Source organism: Dipodomys spectabilis, unplaced genomic scaffold, assembly GCF_019054845.1.
Source record: "Dipodomys spectabilis isolate Male_0828 unplaced genomic scaffold, ASM1905484v1 ptg000006l, whole genome shotgun sequence".
Classification (NCBI taxonomy): Eukaryota; Metazoa; Chordata; class Mammalia; order Rodentia; family Heteromyidae; genus Dipodomys; species Dipodomys spectabilis.
Window position 1 is genome coordinate 21,689,317 of NW_024870683.1, and position 19,181 is coordinate 21,708,497.

At 48.3% G+C, this 19,181-nt stretch overlaps 1 protein-coding gene across 2 annotated transcripts in view; it reads left to right on the forward strand.

Annotated features, from left to right (window-relative positions):
• Positions 1–19,181, forward strand: part of Rgs3 (regulator of G protein signaling 3) — a 127,163-nt gene that overhangs the window by 11,435 nt on the left and 96,547 nt on the right. For both annotated transcript variants that reach the window (XM_042695468.1, XM_042695484.1), the window contains exons 2-6: positions 1,761–1,811; positions 4,906–4,964; positions 7,706–7,800; positions 8,781–8,849; positions 17,851–17,911. In XM_042695468.1, the coding sequence (XP_042551402.1) occupies positions 1,761–1,811; positions 4,906–4,964; positions 7,706–7,800; positions 8,781–8,849; positions 17,851–17,911 (335 nt within the window). The remainder of the gene's footprint in view (positions 1–1,760; positions 1,812–4,905; positions 4,965–7,705; positions 7,801–8,780; positions 8,850–17,850; positions 17,912–19,181) is intronic.

Below are 19,181 nucleotides of genomic sequence, written 5' to 3' on the forward strand. Positions count from 1 at the left end.
GGATTGATGAACTCTGATCATTCCTGCTGGCCTTGTCTGTTTCCAAACCTCTCTCTTCCATCTTCTCCTGGAAGTTTCTCAGCTCTGTGGAACCCCAAAGTGGTAACTGCTCAAGTCTTGAGATAATCATACATTGGATTCTCACAGAGGCTGTCATCCAAGGACTGCCTCACCCTGTGGCATTACCCCATCACAGCTTGAGGATGCAGGCTCCTCTGTCATTAGGTTCCACCTCCCAGCCATGGACCCTGGGAAATGGAGAGAAGCAGGGAGGCTAGTCAGGCTGGAACTGGAATGAGCCTTCTGGGCTTCTGAGCCCTGTGTACTGGGCTGGAGCACAGTGGGGACTCTGGTGGGTGGGAGGGCTGGAGCAGGGTTTGCTGGCATCTGAATTGCATCTGACTAGCTGATCCCCACAGAATGAGGATCCAGGCACTGCCAGGTCACCATGGCTGGGTGACTCATGCAGAGTTATGAGACACAGAGCTTTCCTCCTTTTTCTTCTCCAAACCTCGCCTGCCCTTCCTCCAACCAGCAGCAGAGCGCAAGCTGCAGCCACCAGCTGGGAGGCGTCTCCAGAGAACACTGAGGGGAGGTCCCTATGCTAAGAAAAGACTTTGGACTTCAGGGAAAAGAACTTAGAGCTGGCAGAATACATCCATCACAGGAGGCCATTTTTTGACTCTGGTTGCAGGGAGGGAGGTAAGGGAGGTGACTGCTAGGCAGGTTGCTACAGATGGAGCTGGTACATCCCTTCCCTTTCCCACCTGGGTTAGCTTTGAACAATCCTTATATCTCAGCCTCCTGTATAACTATAGCATTACAGGTATGAGCCACCTGTGCCAAGCTGTCATGTTGTTTTGTTTTCCTTTTATTTAAATAAAATCAAGATATGCCAAGAGAAAAAGAATCTCACCTAGCTCCTCATGTTTCACCTCTTTGTAGCCCTGGTCCATAATTTTCATCTCTTCCTCTCCCATTCATTCATTCATTCATTCATTCATTCACACACACACACATGCACACACAGAGAGAAAGACAGAAATTGAGAGTGAGAGAGAACATACGTTTTGTTCTGCCACGTGTCTCTCTTAAAAAGCTTCTAAACAACATTTCCAGCCCATTCCATTCCATAATACAGCTATAAATGGTTTATATCACTTTTTTTTTCTGAGACAGGGTCTTAATTTGAAACCCAGGCTGGCCTCAAGCTCATCCTCCTGCTGCTTCTTCCCAAGTGCTGGATTTACGGGTGTGCACTACTATGTCTGGTAGCTCTTTTATATCAAGAAACAGATTTATCAAGTCTTTGCCATGTTTCTGGATTTCTAGCCATGTGTGGTGCCACTGGTGTGCAGTTTATATCCAATAGGGAGCTGGGATGAAGGTTGCTAGCCTGGAGGATGTGCATATTTCAATTGCAGCTGATGTTGCCAGAGATCCGTCCCTCTCCAGAGATCCCCCTTCCCTCGTGTGGTCCTCCACCTCTGCCAACACTGCTGCCACCGCCAAGTGAGCTCTGGTTTCCTGGGTTGCCTTGTGCAGAAGCGAGCACCCTGTCACCAGAGAGACCCATCTTGGCTGGAGACCCAGAGCTGGAGACCCTGCAGGGAGGGGAGGAGGAGCCAGGGGGCTGCTGAGGTACCTTCCAAGCAGCCCACAGGCATATTCAGCTTCAGCTGAACAAGACACACCTGCCCCTTATTACTCTGTTTCCCTCACCAGGAGCCAAAGCGAGCTTGTTTGTGTTGTTTCCTTAGGTCAGCTGAAGCTGTGTATCGACGCCCAGGACCGGGTTCTGCTGCTCCACAGTGAGTATGGCACAGGTGGGGATGGGGAAGGCCGCTCCTTCCTACCTGGAGTTGGGGGTGGGGGGCGTGACACTGGACATCTGCAGGGGCTGTCTCCATAGGCCAGCTCCTGTCCTGTCCCTGGTGTGGTGTGGTCCACCTCAGGAGCCTCTGTCCTCAGCAGGTGGCAGCAGCACCACAGAGGGCTTCCCTGCCTCCCCTCCTCCCCGCCCCCAACCCCACCTGGCTTCCTTTCCTCTGTCTCATTTCTCACTATCTCATTTCTCTGATCATCAATGGGCAGCAGAGTCGTGGTTAGGAGTTAGGATGCAGTCTTCAGAGCCAGCCCGCTAGGATATGTGCCCTGGCTCTGATACTTTGCTAAGTGACCTTGCATAAGCCCAGGTTTTTCCTTTGTCAAATGGTGGTGGTAACAGGAAGCATAAGACGGGGTTATTATAAGCATTATGTGAGGTCATATTGGTAAAATGCTCAGCATCTAGTAAACGATGTATTTAACTCTGTTAAAGAAAACAGAAAACCAAGCTGGGCGCTGGTGGCTCGCGCCTGTAATCCTAGCTACTCAGGAGGCTGAGATCTGAGGATCACGGTTCAATACCAGCCCGGGCAGGAAAGTCTGTGAGACTCCTATCTCCAATAAACCACTAGAAAACCGGAAGTGGCGCTGTGGCTCAAGTGGTGGAGCACTCACCTTGAGCTGAAGAGCTGAGGGACAGTGGCCAGGCCCAGAGTTCAAGCCCCACTATGGACCAAAAAAAAAGAAAGAAAAAGAAAAAAGAAAACCATCTCTTTCAAAACTAGAGTTGGCTGTGTGCTAGGGACTGGGGATTTGGAGGAAAAGCCCCTACCTGTGTCTAGGTGGTGCTGGTGGGATCCACACTCCATTCTAAATGTGGGACAGGCTTAAGCCAAAGGAAGAAGCTGAGGACAGGGGGAGAGTCCATTCAGGTGGAGCAGCAAATGCGAAGGCCCTGGGGTCTGAGAGGTCACGATGTATTGGAAGAGTTGAAGAGCATGACTGAGTCATAGCACGGATGGGATTTTATATTTAATCTGTCCTTTTATCCATTTTGTCTTCCTTCTGTCCAGCACATAAATAGTTACCAAATTTCTACAGTGGCCTCCTCTGTCTGGACTCTTGTCCTTAGCTCAGGAGGCCCTGACTGTCTCTGCCACTTCCTTAGCTCTTGCCTCTACTTTCCTGTTCTAGCCAGTTACTGATACCTCCATAAATGTATCCTACTTGACTGTGGCTCTGTGCCTTTTCACAAGGAACACACTTTCCCACAATAATCCCTGTAATAATCTTCCTCGAAAGAAGAAGAAGAGGAGGAGGAGGAGGAAGAAGAGGAGGAGGGGGGAGGAGGAGGGGGGGGAGGAGAAGGAGGAGGGGGGGAGGAGGGGAGGGAGGAGGAGGAGAAGGAGGAGGAGGAGGAGGGGGGGGGAGGAGGAGGAGGAGGAGGAGGAGGGGGGGGGGAGGAGGAAGGGAGGAGGGGGGGAGGAGGAGGAGGGGGGGGAGGAGAAGGAGGAGGGGGGGAGGAGGGGAGGGAGGAGGAGGAGAAGGAGGAGGAGGAGGGGAGGGAGGAGGAGGAGAAGGAGGAGGAGGAGGAGGGGGGGGAGGAGGAGGAGGAGGAGGAGGAGGAGGGGGGGGAGGAGGAGGAGAAGGAGGAGGAGGAGGAGGGGGGGAGGAGGAGGAGGAGGAGGAGGAGGAGGAGGAGGAGGAGGAGGAGGAGGAATACTCCTTTCCTCTGCTTTTGCAGAAATATGGCTTCCTCCAACATTATTAAGCTCAGGAAGGAAGGCTCACTTTTGCTTATTTTTTCCTTCTAGGACCACCCCCTCCCACCCCCAACCTGCCTGGGCTATTTGTGGCTTCCTCTGTTATCTTCTTACAGCCTGGCGGCACAGTGCCACCTGGGGGCTGGCCTTTGCATTGGGATGGGAGTGTCCTGAGGGTGGGGCCAGGTTGGCCTCCCTGCTGCTGCTGGCTTGGAGACCCAGGAGGTCACCAGGCCTGGCTCCTGCCCTTGTGAAGGGGGGTGGGTATAGGCAGGAACTGTAACTAGGATACAGGACAGACCTACAGGCGCCCGGGGTCCTCTTCTCCTGGCCTGAAGGGGCCCTCCCGAGGTGAAGTTCCCAAGGACCAGGAAGGAGGGGGGTGTCTTTGCTTGCAGGTCCAACTCCAGCTGTGCAAACAGTTTTTGCAAAATGCATCTTGGCTGCCACGGCTCCATTTGTCCTTCACAGTTTGCTTTGGCTTGTCCCCAGTGGCAGGCCCTCCATCCGTCCAGCATATCCCCACTCTTTCCTTTGGCTTCCCAGGCCTCAGGCCTCAGACTACTGGGGGCTCCGTGTGAGCCAAACTCCAGGGTTTCATCTAAGCCAAACACAAAAGCACACACAGGCCCAGGCTCTACCAGGCCTGGTTCTCAGGCATATAGGTTGCCCTTGACTTTCATGACCAGACCTGCTCCCACCCCACTCTCATCTCTCCCTTTATTTCTTCTTTCATTTGTCAGCTATTCTACCCAACACTAAATGCATGATCTCATTTACTGGGCAGGACAATCATATGAAGTTCATGTTAGCATCACTACTATCTAGGGAAGATGGGCAAATCCAGCCTCATAGAGGCAAGGAAACTTCACTTGAGCACACACTTAGTAAGTGGTGGGATTCACGGGTGATCTCTCTAGAGCCTGAGTTTGTGACCTACTTTGCCCGATCACCCAGGACAGCTCACAGGGCAAGGGAGTTCTCCAGCATGGCTCTCTCATTCTGGAAGGCACTCTTGGATGGTACCAAGAACCAGGAGACATGGGTTCTAAATCCAACTGCCATTCCCAGTGTTCTGAGATTTGGGACATTTCTTAGTCCTTTGGGCCCACTTGTAGCTGCCTTTTCTGTTCAAAGATGAGCCGGACTCAATACATTTAAAACTCTCTTCCAGCTGTAAGAATCTGGTAGTGGAATGCATTCTGTAATTCCATAACTGTTATTACAGGCATGTTGTATATTAATTTTCAGACCTTTTACTGTGTACATGCACACACCCACCATGCATTGACTCCAACTTCCAATTCTCTTTTAGTCATAGAAGGCAAAGGCCTGATGAGCAGAGAGCCTGGCGTCTGTGATTCCTATGTGAAGGTATGTGATGGGGCTAGAGATGTGCCATGTATGTGTGTGTGTGTGTGTGTGTGTGTGTGTGTGAGGGAGGGAGGGTATCAACAAGCATGTCACTGAATTAGAGCCCCAAAGTCCCAGCACAACTGTGGATTTGGGGCCATTTGACATCATGAGCTTTTGGATCCTGCCACCTCATTCATCCTTTCAGATTTACTCTAGGCCCTGTGCTAGGATAGATTCCTTCCTTTTGCCTTTGGGCAAGAGCTGAAACTTTTATTGTTTATTAAATTTCCAACTTATTGGCCTTTTTTTTTGTCGGTCGTAGGGTCTAAAGTCTGGGTCTGGGCACTGTCCCTCAGCTCTTCAGCTCAACACTAGCGCTCTACCACTTGAGCTACAGCACCACTTCCAGCTTTTCCTGCTTATGTGGTGCTGAGGAATTGAACCCAGGGGCTCATGCATGCAAAACAAGCACTCTACCACTGAGCCACCTTCCTAGCACAGAGGTTTCAGGTTTTTTTTTTGTTGTTGTTGTTGGTTGTGGGGCCTGAACTCAGCCTAGGCACTGTCTCTCAGCTCTTTACCTCAAGGCTAGTGCCCTACCACTCGAGCCACTTGGCCTTTTTAAAAGAAGATTTTTTTTTTTATTACCTTGAAGTAGTTGTACTAGGGAGTTGCTATTTAACAAAGCAGTTTATGAATACAATATATTTTGATCAATGCTGCCCCTTTCAATATTCTCATGCATTCCTCCCCTACCCACCCCTTCCCTTACTCTTGTTAATTTTGTAAGGTATACATCAGATTTTTTTTTTTTTTTTTTGCATTGGGGTGGGGGGGCAGTCATGGGGCTTGAACTAAGGGCCTTCGTGCTGTTCCTGAGCTTTTTTTTTTTCTTTTCTTTTTTTGTTGGTCGTGGGCCTCAAGTTGGCTTGGGTGCTGTCCCTCAGCTCTTCAGCTCAAGGCTAGCACTCTACCACTTGAGCCACAGCACCACTTCCGGCTTTTTCTGCTTATGTGGTGCTGAGGAATCGAACCCAGGGCCTCATGCATGCAAAGCAAGCACTCTACCACTGAGCCATCTTCCCAGCCCGTCCTGAGCTTTTACAAGGCTAGCACTCTACCACCTTGAGCCACAGCACCACTTCCAGTTTTCTGATGGTTAATTGGGGATAAGTGGAATTCTCATGCCCAAGCTGGCTTCAAACTGCAATCCTTAGATCTCAGCCTCCTGAGTAGCTAGGATTACAGACTACATTGCATTTTTTTTTGTCTTTTCTTTTTTGGTACTGGGGCTCAAACCCAGGAGGTTGCACTTGCTAGGTCTGCATCCCAGCCCTACATTGGATTCTTGACTGCATTCTTCCCCTTTTTTCCTCTTCTTTTGTCCATCCTTTTCCTTTTTATTTTTGGCAGTTCTTGGGCTTGAACTCAGGGCCTTGTGCTCTCACCTTGTTTTTCTCATAGCTGGAGCTCTGCCACTCAAGCCACACCTCCAGTTCTGGCTTTATGCCAGTTCATTGGAGATAGGAAGTTTTTTCTGCCTGGGCTAGCTTTGAACCATACAATCCTGCAGAGCTCAGTCTCCTAAGTAGCTAAGATTACAGGAGTGAGCCACAGGTATCTGACAAAGAAGTATCACCTTAAGGGTGATCTTGGTCATCCACACAAGTGGCACTGTGAACATGTGGATGGCTGAAATATAAGCCCTCTGGTGAAAAGCAATGTCTCCACCTTTGCTCCCCAAACTAGAGGCAGGATGGCCAGGTTTGGGCAGCAGAAAGAGTGTCTCAAGGGTTGAACCCTCATGAAATTAAGAGACCCTGCACAAATAAGGGTGTGCTTGTGATGAAGTCAGAGACCAGGCAGAAGGGAGGGTCTGCTTCCAGCAGGTGCTAAAGGCCAGGAGCCTCATAGAAGGTGTCCACTGTGGCCAGGTGCAGATCCTGGCTCTCACCTCTGCATTGTTCTGAAGCCCTTCTCTGCCAAGAGTCTGGAGAGGGGCTTGGATAGGAGTAGCCTGGAATTGGGGGTCGGGGGAGAACAGCACTGGGAAGGGGATGATGGATATAAGTTTAGTGACTTGCAGCATGACCTAAACTTAGGAAGTACTTGGGGACTACTGGGATTTAGAAGAGAGGATCCCTTTGATTTTTAGGAGAAATCTTCATTGTGTGTGTGTGTGTGTGTGTGTGTGTGTGTGTGCGTGTGTGTGTGCACACGCATGCCAGTTCTGAAGCTTCTTTGTCTTCACGCTTTCCCTTGGCTTTTTCATTTCAAGGCTAGAGCCCTACCACACTTGAACCACTGCTCCACTTTTGGCTTTTTGTGGTTAAGTGTAAAATATAAGTCTCACTGATAATTCTACCTGGAATGGCTTTGAACTATGATCCTCAGATCTCAGCCTCTTGAGTAGCTAGGATTATAGGCATAAGCCATCAACACCTGGCTAGAAAATGCTCATTATTCGTGGCCTTTTAGCTAAGATCAAGGGTGGAAACTTCCCTGTTTGGGGAAGAACTGATAATAGTTCTGACTAGGCTTGTGGCTGCCATCTTGGATGTGGTACCACAACTCCAGCACTACTGGTTCTGGGTTCCATGGTTCCTTCTAGTATCTGGCGGGACTCCATTCTGTCCTCTGTAGAGGCTGGTGTGAAGGACACTGGAAGTTTGCAGCTTGGAGACACACAGAGGTAGCTGCTGTGTTTAGGTAATTACGTGTCTAGGAGGTTAACTAATGCTTTTTTTTTCCAATTGAAGATCTCTTTGATCCCTGATGACAATGGACGACGATGTCAGAAGACTCAGACTGTTCCAGACAGCAGAGACCCTGCTTTCCACGAGCACTTCTTTTTGTAAGTGTCTGGGGCAGCTGGGCCAGCCCTTGAGAGGACAGGGAGGGAGTGTTTATCTGGAAACGGGTTGCCAGATCTAGGTCTAGATCTAAGCAGAAAAATAGTGACTTCTAAAGGATGTCTTTGTTTTCTCCCTCCTTGTGTCCTTCATCCCCTGGCTGGGGGCCCAGGGTGAGGTCCACAGTGAGAAGATATCACTTGGCTGGGTCTCATAATGACATGCCCAGTCAGGGGTAGCCAGCCCCTAAAACGTGTGCACAATTTCCCACTGTGCCTCTGATCAGGCCTTCACCTTCAGCAGAGGGGGTTTTTCAAGTGGACAGAAGGACATTTAGCCTCCTTAGCCTCCTTTTTATTTAAATCTGTAATCTCTTTGAGCCTGAACTTCCTCATTTATAAAGTGAGGCTAATAATAGACCTATCTCGGGAGCTGGGAGCTATAAATATGAAAATGCCTAGCAGTGTGGGAGATGCTGTTATTATTTATTTCTCCCATTTCTGGACCCTGGGGCCAAGGGGAAGGTCATGGTCACTAGGCCTTTTCCTATTAGTGAAAATTAATAATAATGTTTTGGATTATTCTTCACTTCACAAGGTAACTTCACATATTATAAAAAAATTAGAAAATGTAAATGATCAAAACAAAGAAAACACCTGTCAGTTGCACCACTCAGCTCTGCAAGTGCATTTCTCGTGGGCTCCTTTCATTTGTGTGGGTGTGGATTTCTGGGCATGTTTACAGAATGGGATTGTTTTATAATGGTGTCGTGTAACCTCTTCTTTGTCCTTTAACAATGTAATGTAAACTGTATTCTGCACGTAAGTACTCATCCCCCACACAATTTGTAGTATATATTGTTTTTAAAAAACCAGCTGTTCAGGATCTTTCCAAATTTTTGCAATCATGACCTGCTCCGTGGGTCTGGCCTGGCCTGGAGTTTGGCCCTCCTAACACGCTGATCATCTCATTTGCTTCCTAGTCCTGTCCCAGAGGAAGACCATCAGAAGCGTCTTCTGGTTACTGTATGGAACCAGGCCAGTACAACCAGGTGAGGAGATGTCCTGAGCTGGACTGAGACCCAGCTCTGGGCTGTGACAGTCAGGTGGCTGGCACACCGAAGGTGCTCAATTAGTGCATTCTGCATAACTAAGTGGTTGAGACCACACTAAACTGCAGAGGCTGCTCACTGCCTTTCCCCCTCTGCCCCCCACCCCCACCCCCGCCCCCGCCCCCCAGTCCTCATCACTCCAACCTTGTCATCAGTGGGCATCAGCAAGGCATTGTGTTGTACAGCAGGGGCGCCACCCAGCCTACACCTGAGCTCTGTTCTCAAGGGGCCTTATGTTCAGGTGCTGTACCGAGATAAATTCTAGTACCAACATGCACATAATCAGCTCCACAGGACTGTGCACCTTGTGAAAACTAGGAGGCCTGTATCCCTTTTAGTCACCACTGTCTTAACAGAACTGCATGTGGGAATAAAAGGAGGAAATGAGTCACAAGGGCAGGGAGGAGGACAGGGAGGAGAGGGGAGAAGGGAGCACGCTGCCGGCCGAGCTGTGCCAGGAGGGCTTTGTGGGGAAAGTGAGATTTTAAACTTGGGCAGAGGTGACCAGAAGAGAAGATCAGGAGGTGTTCCATGGAGGACACAGCATGGAAGAAGTCAAGGAGGCAGGAATATGTAGGATAAGCCCATGCTACCCATGAGGGGATGGTTTTAGGGGACAGAAGAATCCAAACAGGTTGATCCTGTGGCCTGGGTAGGATATAGGAGAAGAGATGAGGACAGTAATGACAGTACAGAGCAGGGAAGGAGTAACCGGGAAGTGAGTAAGAGCGAGAGGACTGGCTGCTAAAGAAAGAGGAGTGGGAGCAATTAACTGGGAGGCCCACTGTGAGCAGCAGGGGCGCAGTTAGCAGAGATAGCCTAAGGAATCTGGATGAATTGGGAGGGGGGCAGTAATTTGTCAAGCAATTACAGAGCTGAATGAGACTGAAAAGGAGCTTATATGAATAAAAGGCGTTCAACTCATCAGTGTAGACTTGGAAACTGTTGCATGCTTGTGTGTGTGTGTGTGTGTGTGTGTGTGTGTGTGTGTGTGTGTGTGTGTGTGTGTGTGTGTGTGTGTGTGTGTGTGTTGTGTGTGTGTTAGAGCTAGAACCTTTTTGCAAGCTAGGTAAGCACTCTCCTGATGAACTATATCCCTAATCCCTGGATGCTTTTTAGAGTCCTAAATTTTATTAGCTAGTATACTTTTAATAAAAAGTTCGACCCCATTGAACCTTCAGAAGAAAGCATATTTATTTTGACTGAGCACCTGCTTTTCAGGTGTGATATAGAGTGATATTCATAATAATGTAGACACTGTCCATTCATCCATCCATCTATCCATCCATTCAACTGTGATTTTCTACCACCAACATTCTAGGTTCTGAGGACTCAGTGGGTCCTGTTTGGAGGGTTACTGATAGAGACTTGAGAATATGGTTGAGAAAGAGCAAGCATTTGTGGGTCTGATCTGGAGTCAGAGCTTAACAGTGTATTACTTAGGTAAGGTTTTGTTTTTGTTTTTCGTGTCAGGCCTAGGTGCTGTCCCTGAGCATTTTTTTTCCCCCCTCAAAGCTAGTGTTCTGCCATTTGAGCCACAGCTCCACTTAAAGCTTTTTTTGGAGTAGTTTATTAGAGATAAGAGTCTCACGGATTTTCTTGTCCTGCTGGCTTCAAACCTCGATCCTCAAATCTCAGTCTCATGAGTCGCTAGGATTACAGGCATGAGGTGCCTGTTTGTTTTTTGTTTGTGAGATAAGGCCTCTCTTTATAGCCCAGGCTGGCCTAAAACTCTCAACCTACTGAATTATAGGCATGCACCACCATACTCAGCTCATGTATGCAGTTTTGTCCTAAGTTTCCTGAAGATTAAACTTAAGGTAAAAAAGCTTAGTATCTTGTTCCAAGTCACACGGGCAGTGAACTGTGGAACCAGAATGGAAGTCCAGGCAGTTGGATTCAGTCCTGTACTCTTGTGCCTTGTGCACCAGGGAAAGGGCAGAAGAGAACCCATTAGAGCAGAGGGGGTATGAATAGAGGGGAGGAGTGAGAGTTACTTGCAGTGGTTTTGGTTGGTTGTGGAGGTTAAGTGAAAAGCACATCAAGCGGCTCTGTAGTTATCTTTGGAGAAGGGTTCCCTCCTCAGGGCCAGTGGTTCACAGTCCTGTGTTCAAATCTCATGAGGGCCCTTGTGAGGAGTGCAGGCTCCAAGGTGCTGCATCAGATGAATGAACTCCAAATCTTCATGGGCAGGGTACAGGAACCAGCGTTTAAACAAGTTATTTGTCCACTGGGAGGCACTGGAGGGCATTGAGCAAGGCAATGATGATGTACAATCTACGTCTACGGTTGTGATAGGTCTTTGGGTGAGAGAGATGCTTTGGGATAGAGGAGAGTGGAATAGGGAACCAGGATCTATTTGGAAGATACTTCTCAATGCTTAATAGTACTTACTGGTCAGGCACTGCTGGCTCACACCTGTAATCCTAGCTACTCAGGAGGTTAAGTCCTTCAAGGATCACAGTTCAAAGCCAACCTAGGCAGAAAAGTCCATGAGACTACATCTGTAAAATAACCAGCATAAAGCAGGCTAGAAGCTGGGCACAGGTGGCTCGTGCCTGTTATCCTAGCTACTCAAGAGGCTGAGATCTGAGGACTGAGGTTTGAAGCCAGTCTGGGCAATAAAAGTCTGAGAGACTCTTATCTCCACTTAACCAGCAAAAAGCTGAAAATGGAGCTGTGGACCAAGTAGTAGAGCACTAGCTTTGGGCACAAAAGCTCATGGATCAAGCTCAGGCCTTCAGTTTAAGCCACAGGACTCTCCTTAAACCAAAAAATCAGGCTAGTGGCATGGCTCAGGTGGTACAATGCCAGCAGAGCTAGCAAGCAAGTGAAGCAAGTATGAGAAGGATGAGGCCTTGAGTTCAAATCTCATTACTGCCCAAATAGTACTTATTGGTTATTTACTATGAGAGCAAGTTGAGAAGTTAAAGATAGTCTTGAGTAGCTGGTGGTAACCCCTAAGCCAGACATAGTGTAGAGAGGAAGGTTAGTGGGTTTTGGATATAGTGACATGCAGGTACCAGGAGAGGAGCCAGGTGAGAGTGTGTGTGGGGAAAGACAGAGAGGGAAACGGAGAGAAGGAGAGAAGGAGAGGAAGAGAGGAGAGGGGAAGGGAAAGAGACAAGGAGAGGGAGAGGGGAAGGGAGAGAGAGAAAAAAAGAGATAAAGAAGGGGGGGAGAAGGAGAGGGAGAAGGAGAGGGAGGTAGGGAAAAAGAGATTGTTCTGTGCTTGTGAGATGAGACCAGTATGGAGCCATGACCACAAAGACAGCAAGTGAGATTCTGATCAGATGGGAGAGCATGAGTGGCAGACAGAGGGGTCAGGACCTGCCTTGGAAGAGCTGGGAAATGCGGGGGGAACCCTGATGGGGCAGTGGAGGTCTCTGCAGAGTCGGCTGGATGCCCAGCAAGCTGCTGGTGAAGGCCATGCCGCCCAGGAGTCCTTCCCCATGCAGGAGCCGAGTGGGCTGCTGGAGCTGCTGAAGGCATCTGTCACGCAGGTCACGTTTCTGGAAGGGAAAGTGAGGCCCGGGGAAAATGAGTCAGCCCCCAGGGAGGCGGCGTGACTAGGGCAATGTCTCCACTTGTTGCCTATTTTGGGAAAGTGAGATTCCTTATTAAATAAAACATAGCCAGACTCGTGGTCACAGTCCCAGCCCAGAGCTCCAGCGGGACAGGGCAGGCTCAGACGGGCCAGAGCTGTCAGCATGAGGGGCGGCCCAGCCTCCCTCCAGGCTCCTCAATGGGTTCTCCTTCTTGGACTCACTTGAGCGAGAGGGTCAGATGGAGATGGACAGAGGGGAATCACAGGGAACTTGAGCAATGCTGTACACTCCCAAATCAAATTGTGTTCTCGGAAAGACAGACGTTGAACTTAGCAACCTGAAAGACAATTGCAGAAGAAAGGAAGCAAGCATTCACTAGCTCATCTCTGCGCCAAGCACTTTCTATATCCTGCTTCATTTAATCCTCAGAACTACCCTGAGGGATGTGAGTTGTTGTTGTTCCTCTAAAGGCCTGGCTCAGCGTGATAAAAAGTGTGCACCTAAGCGCAGACTATGCACTTGCTCGTCCTCACAACACCATTGGAAGGGCGTATCACTGTTGCTCTTTCACAGGTGAGGAAACAGACACAGAAAGGTTATGTAATTTGCCCAAAGTAGCACTGCTGGGATGCAGAGAAAGCAAGCTGCAAATGCAGGCAGTCTAGCAGCAAGGCTGTGTACTTGCAACCACATCACAGTATGTTCTCAGGCCTCACACAGGCTATAAATGACTTGGAAGCTATGCCCTTTCTGCGTCAGTAGCTTGCTTTCCAGGTTCTACGCTGCATTTTTGAGCTTACATAGGGCAGTTTTAGTCAAATGTATGGTGAGTGTGTGTGCTGGTTCTGGGGCTTGAACTCAGCAGGGTTTAGGCACTAACCCTGAGCTTCTTTTGCTCAAGGATAGTGCTCTACCACAGCTCCATTTCTGGCCTTTTTTTGTAGTTTATTGGAGATAAGAGTCTCATGGAATTTTTCTGTCCTGGATGTCCTCTAGCCTAAGATCTTAGCTTCCTGAGTAGCTAGGATTACAGGCGTGAACCACTGACACCTAACTTGTGGTGTACATTTTGAAACTGGTAGGAGATCAGAGCGAATCCTCAGATCCTCCAGTGATGGCCATAAAATCACAGGAGAGAGACAAGAGGCTGTGCAGAAAGTTCTGGTGGAGGGTCATACGATATCAGAGTGACCTGGCGATGGCCGCAGGGCTGAGGAGAACCCAGACTCGGAGCCATAGATCCAGGCTTCACTCTGATGGCTCTGGGGCCAGGGGCCCAGACTCTTCCCAGCTCTAGGCCTCGGTTTCTCTGTCTACAAAATGCAGTGCCCTGTAAGGTTTATTTCAGCTTCAAGGTTCTGTGGGTCTTTTAAAATGATAGATATTTTCATATGGTTTGATGAACTTTAAGAATTATATATATTTTAAAGTGTATGTAGACGTAGAAAGTATCATAGAAGACTATATGTATGCAGAGCCCTCATTCGATCAGTTATCAATATATGGCCAATCTCCCTGTGTCCCCACCCAGCATCAGTAGATTATTTGACAGCAAATCCCAGACATCTCCTTATCTCATATCTCACCTCTCTCTCTCTGTATATGTGTGTGTGTATAAGAGTATATATGTATGTATGTATGAATGGCTTCTAAAGAAACCACAACAGTATCATCACACTTAGAAAGCAATAGTAGCCCCTTAATAGCTTTGAATATATAACTAAGCTATCTAGAGGTTCTGTTCAATGATATGGTGAAAGGCAAACTGAAGTTTCTAGTACTAATTATAACATCTGCTAGAATTTGTGACTGGTCAGATGTGGTAGTTCATGCCTGTAATCCCAGCTAACTAAGGAGATAGAGGTAGAAGACTTATGGTCTAGCAGCCTGGGTGAAATCACAAGACCCTATCCAAAAAACAAAGCAATGACTGGAGGCATGGCTTAAATGGTAGAAAGTGCTTGTTTAGCAAGTATGAAGCTTTGAGTTCAATCCCTAGTACTATGGAGGTGGAGCAGGGGAGAACTTGTAGCCAGAAAACAATCTTGTAGGAATTATAGTGACATATACCAAGTTAAAAATGTGTATTATGTAGATATGCACATATATAATATAATGCATAATCTATAATGTAATGTACAATCTATATACAATATATAATCTACATTTACAGAGGGTCTGCTATGTGCTGAGTCCTGTTCTGAGTTCCGTAGGCATCCTCTTTCCTGTACTCGATGTTAGGAACGGACAGTGGCTTTGTGTCAGAAAGCTCATGACAGATACAGAGTCTAAGGGGAAAAAAATAACTGGAAAAATAGATACTCAAAATTAAGCCATCAAATTAAAATTTAATTGAGATTAGACACACACAGTGTTTGTCCAAAATGATCTTGTTCTCATTCTTTCTGGCTCAGCTTCTGGGGCCTCCTGCAGGCATCTCTATCCTAAATGACCTCTTGCCTCCTGAGCCTTTGGAATTTGTTGCCTGTGTTGTTCATCTGTCAATCTCACCCTTTTTTGGTGGCAGGTCCTGTATTGATGACTTGAACCACTATTGAAATTCCTGCCTGCTTGTCTTGTTTCCTTAACACTGCAAGCTCCTTGCCCAAAGCTGCCAGCCCTGGGCTTGATGAATTCCCTCATTTGTCAAGCCTTTGCTAAGCGCACCAAGCCTGAAGCTTAGGCCTTGGCAGTCAGCAGTGATTGAGGCGTGGTTTCAGAGACTCAGCACTTAGGGAAATCGCAGGCTCCTCCAGTTGATAAACTGGAGGGTCGATTGCCATATGCTCTATGTCCGGGCTGCTTGCAAAAGCGTCTTCTTCCTCCATAGGGTCCTCAGAAGCAGCCTTCAGAAGGAGCTAATTGCAGAACACTCAGAGAGAGGGTCCTGCTTGTGGACATTAATTGTGACAATTTACTCTGCCTGAATGATCATAAAATCATTGGAGGCCCCTTAGCAGGAAGCAAAGCTCAAGGGATGCTATTAACCATTTAGCACTCTGTAACATCAGCACCAGGGAATAAAAACTCCACTTACTGAAGAGTGGGGAGAGGCAGCATTTATTACAGCTTAATGCACTAGCCTGAGGATATAAAAACTTGCCACAGCCAGCAAAAGAGCAGAGCCTATAGCATCTAGACACCATCCAAAGGGCCTCCTGAATGTGCTGACAAACAGGGTATTGCAGGAGGACCTTGGCAAACTCTCCAGAAGTCCTGGCCCCAGTGGCCCTTCTAGGAGTGTCTGTTGCTTGTGTGCTGGCTGCAGCTGCTGCCGCAGCTGCCACCCACTAGTGATGCTTTTCCCAAGAGGGAAGAATGCTTCTTTAGGGCAATGGGGCTAGGGAAGGTGGCTGAGGAGATGCTGCTTTGTTGGGGTGACTGTATTGGTTCTTGTGCAGTAGGCGTTAATATGGCCTTGTGTGATGGGAGGGGGCTAGGAAGAGGAGAAGCAGATGGAGGCACAGCTGGAAGGCAGCTGGTGAGAAACAGCAGATGGATACAGAGGCCTCATGGCCATGGTTCAGAGCATGGGCTGATAGGGAGGTGGTGGTTCTCTATTGAGGACCAGCCCTTTAGCATCCTTCATCCCTGCCCCTGACTCAGCCATCTGGGAGAGCTAGTTATGTCTTCCTTGGGATTGTCAGGTGGTAAGTTGCCAACCTTTCTGGAAAATCCAAACAATATGTATTTATAGAGACCTTCTAGATCCCTGGTCCCTGCCTGGGGCAGGCGTGGGTGAGGGGCCTGCAGGATCTCTGGAGAACTTTCTCCAGGCTCCTCCTTGGACTGAGTTGTGATCCCCAGGTTCAAGCCTTGGAGTCCAGATGCCAGGTAGGCTCTTTAGTGATGGCTGACCAGAGCTGCTTGGGGCCCTGCAACCATAGAACAAGCAACCCTCTGGGCAGTGGTGGGGAGCACACCTGAGGGCATTTACTACCTAACTAGGCAATTATTCCAGTGTGGGCATTGATCTTTGTTTCACAGGACAGAGCAACCCCTTGCCTCTGGGAGCTTTTCCGATGTCAAATTCAACTAAATATCTATGATGTCTCTTCATTGGTAGTTACTAAACCTGTGTATCAAGGAGAGTGACCTGGGAGAAGCAGTAAGAGAGAGTACAGGGGAAATTAAAAAAAAAAGCAAATTCTAAAATAACCCACAAAGAATTCTAATGTGAAGATAAAGCAGGGTGTGGTGCAATAGAAGTACTTAAAGAAACATTTCTATTGCTTTTTTTTAATTACAAAAGTTGTACTTATTTCTTTCAAAACTGCAAAGACAGTGTAAAATCAAAGGAAAGAAAAATCCTTAGTGATCCTCCCTGTGTGTGTATATGTAGAACTCTTCTTTATTAATTACAGCCTTATAAACTTTCTTCAGCATGGCAAGTTTTTTGCATGCTATTACTATTAATCGCTGTCATCATTATTACAAGCTGTCAGGTGTTAATCAGTCCTGGATTGGTGGAGATTCTTCAGGAATTTTGGATTCCTGTTAATAAAGGCCAAGCTCGAACTCTATTTCTTGCCACAGTCTGACATTCTGTGAGTCTGAACTTGGTTCACGCCTGTCTCCCCTGCCTGCAGCCAGGTCAGATGGGTCATGGAGACTTTTGTGTGTCAGGGTGTGCTTGGAACTTTGCCAATAAGCCATCTAAGAACTGCCTGGGCCCTTTCTGGACCGGAAACAAAGATTCTTGAACCATGCTCCTATCCCTTCCCTCTTGCTTGAGCATCCTCAGCTCAGGTAGGGGCTGAGATTCCCTGTGAGGACCAACTCTCCCATTCTCCCAGCACCAAGACAGTGAAAAACGCCATACGGTGGTTTTGAGTTTCTGTGTGTGTGTGTGTCTGTCTGTCTGTCTCTGTCTCTGTGTCTCTGTCTCTGTGTGTCTGTGTGTCTGTGGCAGTACTGGGGCTTTAACTCAGGGCCTTGTACTCTCACTTGGCTTTTTCACTCAAGACTAGTGCTCTACATCTTGAGCCACATTCCCACTCCCAGCCTTTTAGGTGGTTAATTGGAGATCAGAGTCTCACAGCTTTGAAGTGAGACCCTAAGATCTCATCCTCCAGAGTAGCTAGTATTATAGATGTAAGCTACCAGTGCATGGCTGGTTCTAAGTTTTTGTGGTGGTAGAGAGAGTACTATACCAAGGCCTAGAAAGCTCAGGTTTCCTCCAGACCAGACTACTGGCTAGTCTTGTGACCTTGGAAGGGATCTAGCTTTAAGACTGTTTCCTCTGTAAACGCGTGAGGACTCCTCAGTGTCCACCTTGAAAAGGGAGGACAAGTGAGCCGATGTGGTGGAAGTGTTCTAAGCCACGTGGGACACTTAATGGCAGAATCACTGGATTGGCCAGGCATGGTACTGACTTTGTATTCTTCCCCCAGGCAACGTGCTCTCATTGGCTGTATGAGCTTTGGGGTGAAGTCTCTCCTGACTCCAGACAAGGTGGGTCCGTGGGAATCCTCTGGAGTGCCATTTCCCCCAGGCCTGGGCTGCTGTTGGCAGGCCTCCCCTGAAAATCCTTGAATGGAATTCCTATCTGTGACACGGTACCCCACCAAAGCTTGGTCTCCCACCAAGACTTGTTGGCTGAGGGTTTAGGTCCCCTTCACCAGACAGCTCCAAGGCCTCGCAGGAGGTACTGAGTTGTAATATCTGTTGTAAAGGATGTTGAAAAGTCCGTGTGTGTGTGTGTGTGTGTGTGTGTGTGTGTGTGTGTGTGTGTGTACATGCATGTGCACGCACACACACATGTGAGCACAGAGCTCCTGACCTCCCCTGGATGAAGGTCCAGGTGTGGGAGGCCAAGGGAACAGCACTGTCGTCAGGCTAGGAGAGGACTTAGAATCTGGAGAGCCTCCCACATGCTCTCCAGCCCTTTTTTACGTCTATTCAGTATTGTACCCCAACTGGAAGATGGGAGCAAGGGAGCTATGCATGCCGTTTGAGCATCCTTAGAAATGCCCTGTAGCCTTTTGCATGGCTCTGCTACAGTGAAGTGCGGGAAGAGGGGAAGGGTGGCTGTGTATCTGTCCTCATGATCGCCTCACTGTGGCCTCTGCTTCATTCCCCTGGGAAAAGGGCCTCAGGATGCCTGCATTTTGGCCTTTCCATCATTACTTTTTTTTTCTTTTAGTGTTGGTGCCAGGGCTTGAACTTGGAGCCTTGTGCTCTGTTTGCTTGCTCATGGCTGATGCTCTACCATTTGAGCCACATTGCTAGTCCAGCATCTTGCTGATTAATTGGAGGTGGAGTCTGTTCAACTTTTCTGCCCAGACTGGCTTTAAACCATGATCCCCAGACCTCAGCCTCCTGAGTAGCTGGGATTTCAGGCATGAACAACCAGGGCCCAGTTTCCATCAGTCTTTCACCCATTTCCCCTTTGTTGTAAACAAACAAACATTTATTGAGCTCTTACTGTATGTACCAGGCTCATTGTCAGGCATGTCCAAGAGCTGGTATACAATCTGCTGTGGGAAAGAGCAGGCAGGTAAGTCTCAGTGATCCTCTTGGATGAGAGACTGTGGAGATTTGGTGGAGGAAATGACCTCTGCCTGGAGGTCAAGAAGGTGTCTAAAGGGGCAGTCACAGCAGCCTTGGGGAGGTCGGGGGGGGGGGTGTGCTGCTCTGTGTCTCTGGGTGCAGCTACTTACTACTTGTGTGTGAGTGTGTGTGTATATCGGGGAGGATGTTGGTGGATACCTTCTTGTGCCTT